The 14,911-nt window shown below is 40.8% G+C and overlaps 1 protein-coding gene across 1 annotated transcript in view; it reads left to right on the forward strand.

Moving 5' to 3' along the window:
• LOC132206131 (uncharacterized) overlaps positions 1-14,911 on the forward strand; it is a 116,311-nt gene that overhangs the window by 71,656 nt on the left and 29,744 nt on the right. The window contains exon 5 of the mRNA XM_059638795.1: positions 9,803-9,907. Coding sequence (XP_059494778.1) covers positions 9,803-9,907 — 105 coding nt within the window. The remainder of the gene's footprint in view (positions 1-9,802; positions 9,908-14,911) is intronic.

Here is a 14,911-nt window from a genome sequence, read left to right on the forward strand (position 1 = left end):
CAAGTCCCATCTGCTGCAGGTTATGTAACACATCTGAACAATTGATTATAAATATCTATATCAATTGAATTTACTTATTAGGGATTCTTGAGGTGCAGTGGTTGCAGTTGAGGCATATATCATTATGTGTCTGAATAAGTTGATTGAAAAGAAATTCGAGATTTGGGCAAAGAGCTCTTGTGCTCTGGACTGGAAGGGCTGGATCAAAGTATGACATATATCGTAATGTATCTGAACTAATTGATAAAAAGTATCTACAAAGCCAGGACTTTACTAACTCTTTTGCTCTAATAGGATATTATCAAACTTTGCCTAGAAAAAGGTATAACAGTAGTTTCTGCCCCTGGGCCAGAAGCTGCAAGTTTCTGCAAGAGAGCATTATTACATGTTGATTAAAATAATTTTCAGGGTTACTTTCTTCCCCATTGGGAAGTTGGCTTCTGGACATGGAATGGATCCAAAAAGGAAAGCTAGAAATTTGTGTTGTGCTAGATTACAGATTCTTTTAGAAAATCCAAATAAATCTCTGAAAGTCTTTTGCTTCGTATTTCAACATCTGTGTGCTTTGGAGAAAAAGGTGCCTACAGCAATGTCTTCATTAATTTTGGCAAAGCATACAGACATTAGAAAGAAATGACCACGTTTTGTGTTCCTTTTGTAATTTTTAACTCAACAGAAAGTAATGTAACCACATCTGAGGGGAAAATCTGAACTTCTTTGTATCAAAACTTGAGAAACACCCTGTAGTCAGATTGAATATTGAGTATCTTATTCACGTGAGTTTTTTTGTGGAGTTTAACAAGTGAAAGATTAGGGCAGAGATTTTCTCCCAGAGAATATAGATATGTTGGCCATTGAGAGGTGTATGACAATTAACCAGAAAGGGGTGAGGCACAGAGGATGTTGATGACAGTTAGTTCTTCTATAACACAATAGCTGTGCAACACAGTGTTACAAAGATTTGTGCTGTAGAAATAACAGAGCCCTTGGAAAAAGTGGGGCTGGGGATAGACCACCAAAAAAACATTCAAAATTGGTCAAAAATCAGACAAAAGCCTAACACGAAGGATAGCACTGTTTGAATAACTGTTAAATTCATTTCTAATAATGAAAGTAAATTTAACACCTTACCTTGAAAAAATGTCGAGGTGACTTGATGGGGGAAGAGCTTTTGAGGTTGCTCTATTGTTAATACGGGGGCTAAGGATTGTCATCATCGTCGTCATCATCATCATCATCATCATCATCATCACCTTCAGGTGTGGTTGTGGTTGCAGGGTTAGGGTGAAAAATAGTTAATCCAGACATGGGTGGCTGTGGTTCATTATCTGCTGACTGTTTATTGTGGGTTGGCTTAAAGAAGACATCTAGTTTTTGATGCCTTGACCTTTTTCTTCTTTCATGAAGAAGCTGTTCATAGGGTGCCAGATAAGATCTTATTCCACAAACTGCTATCCTGCTGCGCTCTCAATTATAATCATTGTCCTCTAAGAGCTGCACGTCAGCTTTTGTGCTCCTGAGATGCTGCTTGGCCTGCTGTGTTCATCCAGCCTCACATTTTGTTGTCTTGGATTCTCCAGCATCTGCAGTTCCCATTACCTCTAAGAGCTGCGACTGCTTCTCAATTTCCTTCATGATAGAAGTCAAAACAGAAGTGGAAAGCTCTTGCAGTGCTGCATCCTGGATTTCATCATCTTCATCTCCAGCTTCCACTTCCCCCTCAGCAACAAGTTGTTGTAGATCAGCTGTAGAGACGTCTTCACAGTGAGACTCAAGCAGCTCTTCAATATCCTCACCCTCCACTTCTTCAAATCCACCTTGCTTTGCAAGATCAGCACAAGGTTCTTTGATTCTTGGGAACTCCTCTGATGGATCAAAGCCTTTTAAATCTTGAAAAAAAATCTGGGAGAAGCTTCCGCCAAATTGCATTCAAAGGAGTCCTTACTGACATCACCCCAGGCCTCCATGGTAGTGTTAATTGCATTCTTGACGTTAAAGCTCTTCCAGAGTTGAAGACCTCTGCCCTTATTCCCTTCAGTGGCTGCAATCAACCTCTTAAATCACATTATAGCCAACACAAGTTCATGTTTTAGAAATAGCGCTCCCCTATTCGTCAGTCACGTTAAAGGCAATTTGTCTTGCCAGAGCACACATCATAGCAGAACCAACCATACTAAGTATTTTTTTCAGGTGGAAATCTATTAGAACATTGACTGCTGCTGAAATATGTTGAAGTTGCAATCCACAAGAACCCTGAGGCCCATAAGGGAATCTGTGGCTGACATGTGTCATATATTTCATAAACAGCTACAAGGATATTCAGCTATTTTCCAAATATTATTAGAGGCAGTGAAGATCACCTTAGTTTTTAAGCCACAATAGGAAATTCCAGCCCTCTAATGAATCAGCCATTTCCTTTCATTGAGAACTGCTGATGATTTTATCTCGAGGTGGAGAGGGGTGGAAATGGTGTGCAAACACCATTTATTTCCCTATGTTGTGCCTGCATGTCAACTGTTCTTCCATGATTGGATTGTGGAGGTGCCGTTGCTGGACTGGGGTGGACAATGGCAGAAATCACACAACACCAAGTTACTGTCCAACAGGTTTATTTGAAAACATAAGCTTTCAGAGCACGGCTCCTTTGTCAAGTGAAGTAAGAAGCAAATAGAAGACAGAATTTATAAGTAAAATATCAAAGGGTCACACAACTGATGAAGACGTATTAAACAAACCTAAGTGGTTGTTAGATCTTTAATCAGTTAGAAGGTTTTAATTGATTAATATGTATATGCAAATCCCAGAGTTTCTTTCAAGCCACTGACCTGAGAGAACTAGAGGTTTTATCAATATAAAGAAGAGGTGACATTTTCGGTCAGACAATGCATGTCGGGTATGAAGCCTTGTTTAGAATCCGTTTGTGTCTTGGTTGAAGTCAGGCTGGTTTTATTTCTAAAGTTGGAATTTATAAAATGCAACATTGACTGATTGCCTATAAACTGTGTGCTGTTTAAACAAATAGATTGTATCTGCAAATACAAATTCACCCCACAAATTTACGTGTGTGTGTATGTGTGTGTGTGTGTGTGTGTGTTCGGGAAAGAAAGAGAGTGTATGTGGGGGTGTGTGTGTGGAAGAGAGTGTGTGCACGTGTACGTGTATTTGTGCTCATGCGCACCTGAGAGACTGTATATATGAGAGAGGATGTGTGTGAGAGTCTGCCTGAAGATCCAAGGCTGAATGTCCTGGACTGATGGAGTATTCCCCAGCTGAGAGGGAACATATTTGTTTGGCCCAAGTTCATGCCCCTCTGTCCCCACCTCAATGAGTTCCATGTCCACCATGACATTGAGCTTTTCTTCCACTGCCTCCACCTCCATACCTTCTTCTTTGATAAAGACTCCCAAAACACTCTCCAGGGACCTCCTCCTACTCCCAACCACACTCTGAGGACCTCTTCTCCTACTCCCAACCACCCTCTGGGGGCGCCTCCTCTGACCTCCAGTCTTCCTCCTCCTCTTGGACACTCCCTGCCAGCCTCTTACCTGCTCTGGACCTCTTCATTGCTAACTGCCAACGTGATATCGACTGCCTCAATTTCTCCACCCTCCTCATGCACTCAAAAGTCAGATCCAGGCTAAACTGGAGCAGTTCATTGACTTCGCTAATAACTTACCTGATATTCACTAAGTCTAGCTCAGTCTCCTCCCTCCCCTTTCTTGACCTCTCCATTTCCATTTCTGCCGACATTTACTTTAAACCCACAGACTCTGAGAACTACCTAGACTTCCTCCTCCCATCCTTACTTCTGCAAAAACTCCAACCCACTTTCTCAATTTCTTCGTCTTGTCACATCGACTCTGACGAGAAGACTTTCTACTCCCAATGAGCATGCAGCATTACACTCCTTCCACACCAATCCCTGTTTTACTATCACACCTGCTGACAAAGGCAGTGGTAGCCTGGAGGATAGACCTCTACGTCGCAGAGGCCAAATGCTAACTCTCTGATATCACTTCCTACCTCCCCCTTGACCATAACCCCACCATGGCCCATCAAGCCACCATCTCCCCCACTGCCCATGACCTCATCACTTCCGATGACCTCCGTTCCACTGCCTCCAGTGTTATAGTCCCCCAGACCTGCACTGCCCAGTTCTACCAACACCCCAAGATCCACAAACCCAACTACCCTGGCTGTTCCATCGTCTCCACATGCTGCTGTCCCACCAAACTCATCTCTTACTGCCTGAACTCCATTCTCTCCCCCTTGGTCCAGGCACTCCCCACCTACATCCAGGACACAAACCATGCCCTCCACGTCTTTGGAAACTTCCAGTTCCTTGTCCCTCAGCACTTCATCTTCACTATGGACGTGCATCAATCCTGATACACATCCCTACTCCACAGGGACGGCCTACAGGCCCTCAGTGCTTTCCTCTCCAAAAGATCCATCCAGAACACCCCCACCCCTGCTGCCGTCCAATACCCTCCTCCACCTCGCCGAACTAGTCCTCACCTTCAATAACTTTTACTTCAATTCTTCCCACTTTCTCCAAATTCAGGGGTTGCCATGGGCACTCACATCGGCCCCAGCAATGCCTGCCTCTTCGTCTGTTATGTTGAACAGTCACTCTGGTACTGTTCCCCAACTCCTCCGCCATTACATTGATGACTGCATCAGTGCTGCATCCTGCACCCAGGCTAAACTGGAGCAGTTCATTGACTTCGCTAATAACTTACCTGATATTCACTAAATCTATCTCAGTCTCCTCCCTCCCCTTTCTTGACCTCTCCATTTCCATTTCTGCCGACATTTACTTTAAACCCACAGACTCTGAGAACTACCTAGACTTCCTCCTCCCATCCTTACTTCTGCAAAAACTCCAACCCACTTTCTCAATTTCTTCGTCTTGTCACATCGACTCTGACGAGAAGACTTTCTACTCCCAAGCATCCCGAATGTCCTCCTTTTTCAAACAATGCTATTTTTCCCCCTCTGTAATCCAGACAGTCCTGTACTGCACCTCCTCCATTCTCTGCTCCACAGCTCTAAATCACCACCCCCAAACATAATAAAGATAGGGTCACCCTTGTCGTCACTTTTCACCCCACCAGCCTCTGCAGCCAACTTATCATCCTCAAACACTTCCGCCAATTCTAATTAGACCCCACCATCTGGAACATCTTCCATTCCCCACCCCTCTCTGCTATCCACAGAGACCATTCCCTTCACCACTCCTTAGTTCACGCCACCAACCACTCAAACCCCTTCGGTACCTTCCTCTGTAACTGTAAAAGATGCAACACCTGCCCACACACCACCTCCCTAATCACCATCCAGGTCCCTAAACAGCCCTCCCAGATGAGACAGAGCTTCACCTGTGTCTCCTCCAACCTAGTGTGCTGCATCCGGCGCTCCTGGTGAGGTCTTCTCTATATTGGTGAGACAAAACTTCATCTAGGTAACCGTTTCACCGAGTGTCTTCACCTGGCCCGTAATGGCCAGCCTAACCTCCCAGTCACCGCCCATTTCAACTCCTCACCGCCATCTCAACCCCCTCCGACATGTCCGTCCTCGCCCTCCTTCAGGGTCACAGTGACTCACAAGTCAAATTTGAGGAACAACTCCTTACCTTCCACCTGGTCATCCTACAGTCTGGAGGACTCAACATTGAATTCTCTAATTTCAAATAACCTTCCCAACCATCCTCCAGCTCTCTTTCAAGCCCCACCTCCTCCCTTCCATTCCACCCACTAACCCTCCCTTCCAGCTACCACTCAGACTCAATCCTCCCATTGCCCAACCAGGTCCTACCTACTACTGGTATCCACCTATCACCACCATTCTGCTATCACCTCCCAGCACCACCCCCCAACTCTTTACTACTGGTCCCCCTACTCACATATCCAGTCCTGAAGAAAGGTAATACCTGAAACATTGTCTCCTCTTTTTCTCCAGATGCAGCCTGGCTTGATGTGTTCTTCAGGCCTCCTGTTTGTTTACCTTAGATTCCAGCATCTGCAGTTTTTTTGTCTCTGTCCTTGTTTGGTTATTGTTGTATGATGTCCATTCATCTGTTTTAATAGCATCTGCATAGTTTTGCCAATATACCGTGCTTTGGGGCATCCTTGCCTATAGCCTATGAGATAGCCAACGTTGGCCAAGTCACTGTATGTGGTAGGTGGTGTTCCCATGTGTGATGGTAATGCCCATGTCGAAAATCTGACATGCCTTGCAGAGGTTGCCATGAAAGGGTTGTATAATGTTGTAACTGGGATTGCCCTGAAGGCTGGGTAGTTTGCTGTGAACGATGGTCTGCTTAAGGTTTGGAGGTTATTTTGAACGTGAGAAGTGGAGGCATGGGGCAGGTCTTGGCAAGGTGATCACTGTCATTGACATTGTGTTGAAGGCTACGGAGATCACGGCGTGATTTCTCAGCTCCCGGGAAGTACTGGACAACGGAGGGTACCCTCTCAGTCGAATCCCTTGTCTGTCTTTTGAGGAGGTCATTACGGTTTTTCACTGTGGCTTGTTGGAACTGGCGATTGATGAGTTGAGCATCATACCCTGTTCCTATGAGGGCATCTTTCAACACCTTCAGGTGTCCGCCGCATTCCTTCTCATCCAAACAGATCCTGTAGAACTTGTCTGCAGGATTATTTCTTGAATGGAAACCAACAGAGATCTTTTTTGTTTAGTTTACAAAATATCACACTCTGCAGTATTAAAAAAATGCTGCTTATTACTTTAATTTATTTTCTAACTGCTAAGCATGGTTATCTCACTTAAGAATTCTGAAGATAAAGTTTGTGTTGCTGGTCCCATGTAGTTTGTACATGAAAAGATTAGGATGCAGAAAATGGAGTTCTAACTCCATCACCAGGTTTTCAAAATGTTCAAAGTTTTTGTAGAAAAGTAATTCATAACTATGAAGGTTGAGCTATTTCAATGCAAATTGTTTGATAATGCAATTCAAAGTTTATGGTTTGTCCTTAATAATTGATGCTGGTTTGCACTTAAAGCATCCAATAGTATGTATTAGTCTCAACCCACTTAGTTATTGGAAGATCTGGTGATTTCGTGATCTACCATTTTCTGAAATTTATAGTTCTTTGTTCCCGCAGAATATATTTTATTTGTAATGTTTTTTTAAAGTATATCACTTGATGTTGCAAAGTGGACATTACATAAAGTGCAATACAGTTCAATTGTAATCTAAGGTGTATCACTACACTTAGAATGGACATTTCATGGCAAACTTTTTCTGGTATATATAGCCAAGGTGTTTTTCATGCATTCTAGCCTGTCAATGTAGGAGACTTCAGGACAATGGGGTACAGTTTCAAAATAGGTTGTCTCCCATCTAAAGCAGAAATGAGAAGGAATTTCTTCTTTCTGGGGGTCATTAATATTCGATAGCAGTAGTATGTAGGTCACCAAATATATTCAAAGCTAAGTTGGTCAGCCTTTTGATTTATAGAAGATTCAAGAGTGTGGGGCTAGCCAAATATGCACTTAAGGCTTCACACAGATCAGCCAGGAGATTCTGGCGTACCAACACTAGTTCAATGAGCCAAATGGACTTCTCCTATTCCTAATTCTTGTGTTCATATGTGCTATGGTTCTATTTTAGACAGATTGATGCAAGGGTTTTTTTAAATTGAATAGCTTGTGTGCTAGCATATTCAGTGAGCTCTGCTGTAAAGCAGTGTACCACATAACACTGATTGCTGAAGTCACATAGTTTGTATGTTCAACTAGTCACTGTCGAATATTATCTGCTTGAAATTTGCACTGTTTTTTATTCCATTATATATATACTAGGGAATGATTGGACATTCTCATAGTTGTGGTTGCATTGACATGGTATGAGAATCTTGTTGTTCGATATTAAATCCAATCATTAGTTAAATGTAGTACTATGGATGGCATGAATGCTCTATTTATATAATTTTTTGTAGTTATTAAGCACTTGTTTATTGTTCCAAACTAACATGCCTTCTGTGAATATCTTTGACCATCTGGTGTTTTTTGTTGATTTCACTTGATGACGTTTTTTTAAAATTCAGGTTCTGAGAAATTAAAAACGAACTCAACTGTCAAAAATCCTAGCTAAAAAGGGCAATGCAAACATGGTATAAAATTAACTAACATTAGAAGTTGACTCCTGTAAAAAAGACCTGTTTTGACATATGTGTATGAATAAGATTAATGTTTAAAGACAAGTATAAACACAAGTTAACAAATATTCCACTCTTTTGTAAGTTTGTGATGACAATGAAATTGACACCTGCACACTTAGTGTAGTTTGTTATGTTAGATTTCACTCAACTACTTTAGAAGTTTGCAGATAGCAAATAAACAATACTTACATTACTATAGAAACCATTCCAATCCTATAAAATATTTCAAAGCACTTTACACAATGATCTCCTCAATATTCCCCAATACATCTATAAATTATTAAACATGGCTAATCAGACTGTACCAATGATATTGGTTGAAAGACTGTGATAAGCCAGGACACAGAATTGTTATGAGATTGTAACCACTTGACTTGGATTTTTGTTTAAAGTCATCTTCATAAATGACTAACGATGCTCTATCTTTCAATACAATGACAACCATGTTTATAAACAGTGATCTCAAACTTAAATCCTCAGAGTTGAGAGTATTTCAAACTTAACCAAACTAGCATGTCCCATACATTCTGTCACTCAGGATTGAAGGAAGTGGGAAAGGATCCATGATGGTAAATTCTACACAAACTGTGAAAAGAAGCAAGAACTTGCATTTATATAGTAACTTATCATGTTCATAAACAGCCTAAAGATCTTCACTACCAATGGATTACTTTTGAAGTATTGTCACTATTGTCCTGTGAGACATTCAATTCTTGCAAAATTCGGGACATCACAAACTAGGTTTATAAGGCCAGAAGCCAATTTTCCAAATCCAGAATTTTATTTGTATTTATTCACAGAATGCAGAGAGGCCCCACTGGCTAGGCCAGTATCTGCTCCCCATACTTAACTACTGTTGAGAACGTAGGATTAGCTGCCTTCTTGAGCCTGCTGCAATCAGTGTAGTGTAGGTATGTCTACAGTACTGTCAGGGAAAGAGTTTGTCCCAGTGACAGTGAAAGAATAGTGATGCACCTTTAAGTTTGGTGAAGATCCACAGCCTCACAAAATTAATCCTCCATTCCAAAATAATACTTTTGCACTGAGAGATGAGTGGTGGCTATGTCTGCTTAAAAAACATGTTTTGAAAGTGAGGAATAATTTTGTTTAATTCTATTCTGTCTTTGCTGCTGGATACTACATAACTTAACATTGCAAAAATGTCATACGGTACAGTAAAAATGAATGGATAAGTATATAATTAACATTTTAAAGTTGCAAGTATTTTTCTTTTGTATCAATGAATATTTGAAGAAGGTACGAATTTGCTGGTAAGATTATTACACTTCTAGCATTTTTGAAGGCTGTTGTCATCAGGCAAAGAAGAAAGGTTTCAATGACTGTCAATTGCATTAAAGTGGTAACAAGAAGAACCTTAAAGGGGCAAAAAGCAGAACTGCATGTTACTGGAGACTTCCATGTGTGAGGGGAACCAACAAAGGCTCATTGAATGAAATAATAATTCTTGTAATGTTCCAAATGCTACTTTATTTTGTACCCTTGTAAAAATGCTGTTTCTGTCAAATGTTTTTGTACTTTTGTTTAATGTCCTAGTTTCTCTTCTGCAAAGTAAATTTTGTCTTTCATACCATAACTTATTTCTATTTCTGTTGTAGAAGCAGATGAGTTTATCAACAGTGGAGTATGGACACAAGCTTCTTCTGGCTATCGCTGTTACCGTTGTAGTGATGATTATTATTGCAGTGGTTTGTCTAATAGAGGTAGGTTTTGCTCATTACTATTTTGACATCTTCACTGGGGTTAGAAGGAAAACCTCACTCAGATGGATGCAGATCAAAGAGTCAGGCTGGAAGTCGGACACCCAATTGATGACATTCCCAATTCTAAAATTAATGACCCAATCAGTAGCACTGCAATTTCACTGCATTGACTTGCCTGATTCAAGCAAAGATGCTGCATTGGAAGTGAAATCTCGATATATTTACCCTTCATTAATTAGATGCTTCTCTCTGTCTACACTGAGTTGGTTAGCTTTGCCAGTATCATTATTTGGAGGGATAACTGAGTATCTGGCATTGGTAAATAGCTATCTGTTAAAAGTTAGTAAAAATCAAGTAAGCATTGGCTAATTTAAACATAGCAACAGCTGGCTTGTTCATTCATTTTGTGCTTATGTTATAAATAATAAATTGAATACTAGAAATCAATCACCTCAGTTAGAACTTTGTGAAAATTTGAGGAGCGAAATAACAAGACTGAACCCATATTATTAAGAGGAACTGACAGCAAAATTTTGACATTCCTAAACTAAAAGGCATCTATCTTTTAAAAAGCTAAAGACAATCTCAACAAGGTCACAAACATAAATTAAGCATCACAAATGCCCTTATAGCCCTTCAAGCACCTCGCTCTAGTACTCAAATTCACTTAACCTCGTAATTTTCTTTTTTTTTAAACACATTTAATATCCTTACTTTTATTCCTTGCCTGACAGATGATTTGAAAAGTATATACATCTGTTAAAGAAAAATTATCCAGGAAAGTTACTTAAATAATCAGGGTTTCCTTATCTTCATAGTATCTGATAGACATCCCCAAAACCTTTTTTTACATTCAGACCTTGAGTTCTGTGATTTTTCCTCAAATTTTAGTGGGATCATTCTGGTAGCACATATTTATAAACACCACAGCAAACATCTCCATTTTACAGAGGAATAAATGAAATGGAACTTAATTCTTCGAAGGATAGTGTGATGAACCTGCATTTCACCTGGAAGTACATGCACAATCAGCATGAGCCAGGACATCAGGCTACTGCGTGACTTCTTGGATAGGAATGTGAAATTACAAAATATGCGCTCAGGTACAATATGCCCAGCACACCAAAGTTTTAACATGCTCTCTGTAAACTGATGATAATCAATTTTGCCTGGACTGACATCACCACCATTTCCTGTGACATAATTCTTGTGAACAGTATCCCCCATTCTACCAGAGCACTAGATATTGAAATTAAAGTATTATACCAAGTCATAATAAATTAATAATTTGATTTGACATGTTGGAGGATAGTAAAACACAAACTTAAAATTCAAGAGGAGTGGAATCACAGAAATCAAAAGGTTTGGAGAACAGATTTCGAACTGGGCCAAAACGCCAGAGGCAAGTTCAGATCCTGACATGTTTTAGTGTGATTAAATTAATTAATATGGGCATTTGTGAGCTGATGCAAGGGAAAAAAAAATTGTATTTGTAAAATGCAACCTGTTTACTTATGCTATTCAATGTATGCTTGTCTGTAATTTCAATCGCATACTATATGGTTAAATTCTAACACTTTCTAAAGTATCTGACTAAGCTACTGAAGTTAAAAAAGAATGTTGTGAAGAAACTCAACAGATCTGGCAACATCTTTAGAGACCGTAACAGACTCAACATCTCAAATCCGGGATGACTCTTATTTGGAACTGAAAGAGGCTGGAAGATGGTGGTTTATGTGCTGTAGACTGAGGGAGAAGAAGTGTAAATGGGATAGATTGTGAGGGTGTCCAGATCAACAGATAAGGACAGTGATAATAATAGTCAGAGAGAGATAGATGTTTAAAATAGATGTAAATGTTAGCTGTAAGAAAGGAGAAAATGAGTCAACTCTACTGAGAGCAAAGCCAACAAGACATGGCTGGGGGAGATTGTGGTTTCTAACAAAAATGAGTACAGAGGTCTGAAGTTGTGGAAATCAGTATGGATTCCTAGAGGCTGTAAAGGGCCTAAGTGGAAAATGAGATGTTGCTCCTACAACTTGCATTGAGTTTCATTGGAGCACTGCAGCAGGCCAAGGACAGAAATGTTAACATGAGAGCAAGGTGGGTTATTGCATGGGATACAAATGGAAGATCAGGGTTATTCTTATGGACAAAGTGGAGTTGTTCTCTAAAGCAGTCACCCAATCTGTATTTGGTCTCATCAATATAAAGCGTTGTGAACAGCAATTATTTATTTATATTCATATTTATGAGTTGAGGATGTCACTGGCTGGGCTAGCATTTATTGTCCATCCCTAGTTGGCCAGAGGGCATTAAGAGTCAGTTACATTGCTGCAGGTCTGGAGTCACATCCAGAGTAGAATGGTAGTTTCCTTTTCCTGAAGGGCATTGGCGAACCAGTGAACTAGAACAACAATCAACAATGGTATCATGGTCATTAGACTCTTCATTCCAGATATTTATTGAATTCAATTTTCACCATCTGCTATGGCAGGATTCAAACCCAGGTCCCCAGAATATTACCTGGGTCTCTGGCCCAGTGATAGTACCACTAGGTCATTGCCAAAACCCTTATTCGATTAAGTAGAAAAAACTACAAGTAAAATGCTGCTTCACCTGGAAGGTGTGTTTGAAGCCTTGGACAGTAAAGAGGCAGGAGAATGGGCAGATATTACACCTTCTGTGATTGCATGGGAAAATATAATGGCGGAGTGAGAAAATATTTGGAGTGCTGGAAGAATGGACCAGGGTATCATGGAGGGAACACTCCCTGTGGAATCCTGACAGTGGAGGGGAGGGGAAGATGCATTTGGTGGTGGTATTCTCCTGAAGATGGCCAATATTGAGGAAAATTACCCTTTGATTGTGGAGACTGAGTGAAAAGTGATAGGATGGAAAAACACTGAGGGCTGACCTGGAGGTAGGAAGCAAACTTCCTTAGGTGGGTTGGGCTGAAAAGAACTCTGCCACTTTCCTGAAGTTACTCAAATTAAGTTCTGAGTGTAAGGTCCCGTATTGACCTTCCCGCAATGGTACCAATTCAGGCCCTTAAGCAGCCCCCTGGTCCCCGCTTCCTGTGACCCGCAAATGCAGAAATCTCTGCATGTAATATTTATCTTTCCCACTAGCACTTCTCCATTCTGGCAGTTCAGGGTGTATTGTCCCAGTACTGCCATGGCCTCTGGTACCTTCAAGTTTGTGGGGCGTCCTGGTCCAGGGCCCTAATTCCAACTAAAATCCTGAAAGTGGCAAATCAGCTGCCTTTCCCACCTTAGTAGGCCATGGATTTCTCTTCTGGATTTCGTCTAAAAGTGGTAATATACCACCCTAATTTGTAAAATGAATGTCCACTCTGAAGTTTTCTTGATAGTAAATATCTAATGTCCCATATTGAACTCATTGCAATTCATTGAATCCTGTGTTTTAACTCTTTGGAGGAAAGACTTCAGCCCATATTGAAACTTAAAATAAATAGGCACAAGCCCTAGGAAAAGGTATCCTAGTTTCTTTTCAAAGAGAATTTAAAGCAGGAGGGTAACAGGTCAAGAGTAAAAGCAATTTTTCATTAAAATACATGCAATAGATTTCACTTGATGCCTCAAAAAATATCCAATAAGCAGCTCTTAATATCTCAATGACTTTCAAATCTGACCATTATCAGCAACAACTCCTTCTCATATTTAAAATAACCTTCAACTCATACAACACAGTCACCAGTTTTTAATCAACAGCTTACTTCCTGCTATTGAAGTTTCTTGGATAAGATTTGTTTTCTCCCTTTGAAAATCCACCAGCCTGTGCTGTAAAATCTGAATAATGATTAAAAAGTTGTTAGCATATTGGATACTAGGCACATGCCCACCCCCACTCCCACTACCACTATACAGAACATATATATCCTGTATCAGTTCTACTCTCTCAAACCGATCCTACTCCTCACTGAGCAGTGCTTCCTCTTTTAGATCTGTGCTGTACAGAAAATGACTTGTCCTGCGTCTGACTATGAGCATATGGCAGCTTATCAGTGAACCAGCAGGAGGCATAGGAAGTCCTAACTGTCTTGTTGAATTTCCATCATAACAAAAAAATTACCTGTCCATAATCTTCATCATCAAAGGCAGATGTTGTTCCTTATTAAACTTGCAGCAGGACTACAATGATTGTGAGCATGTTCAATTTGTTTGTGCTGTCTTGAGAAAGCCACCAACATAATCAAAGACCCCTCCCACTCCAGTTATACTTGCTTCCACCTTCTTCCTTCAAAGTCAGGAGTCACATGACACCAGGTTCTAGTCCAACGGGTTTATTTGAAATCACGCAAGCTTTCGGAGCGCAGCCCCTCCATTAAGTGCAGTGAGAGAGCAAGGCACACAGACATAGAGTTTACAGGCAGACAGATCAAGGACAGAGAGATCAAAAGATCATACAACTGATGCGAATGGAGGCACAGATGATATGTCTCTGCAAGTGATCAAGTGCGTAAAGTGTCATCGGCTGAATAACCAGTGAAAAGATTACCTATAATCCAATTATCTGAAGCAGAGAGATTATTACAAAAAAATTAAAAATAAGATGATGCTGGAGACAAACTAAATGACTGGAATCACATGCCAGATTCAAAACTGTACAAGCTAATTAAGGTAGAGAGATCATTACAATTTATCAAGGAGGTGAGATTTTACAGATACAAGACATTGTGGTGGGGTCACCTGCAGCATGACATGAACCCAAGATCATGGTTGAGGCCATCTTCATGGGTACAGAACTTGGCTAACAGCCCCTGCTCGGCGATTCTATATTGTTGTGCATCTCGGAATCCGCCTTGGAGGACCCAAACCCAAAGACCAGAGGCTGGATGCCCTTTACCGCTGAAGTGTTCCCCAACTGGAGGGAACATTCCTGTCTGGCGATTGTCATTGCTTCTGTATGGTTTCACCAAATACACCATGGCTCAGGGAATGCTTGCCTGCAGCGTACGCGATAGACAACATTGGCAGAGTC

Source organism: Stegostoma tigrinum, chromosome 31 (assembly GCF_030684315.1).
Source record: "Stegostoma tigrinum isolate sSteTig4 chromosome 31, sSteTig4.hap1, whole genome shotgun sequence".
NCBI lineage: Eukaryota > Metazoa > Chordata > Chondrichthyes > Orectolobiformes > Stegostomatidae > Stegostoma > Stegostoma tigrinum.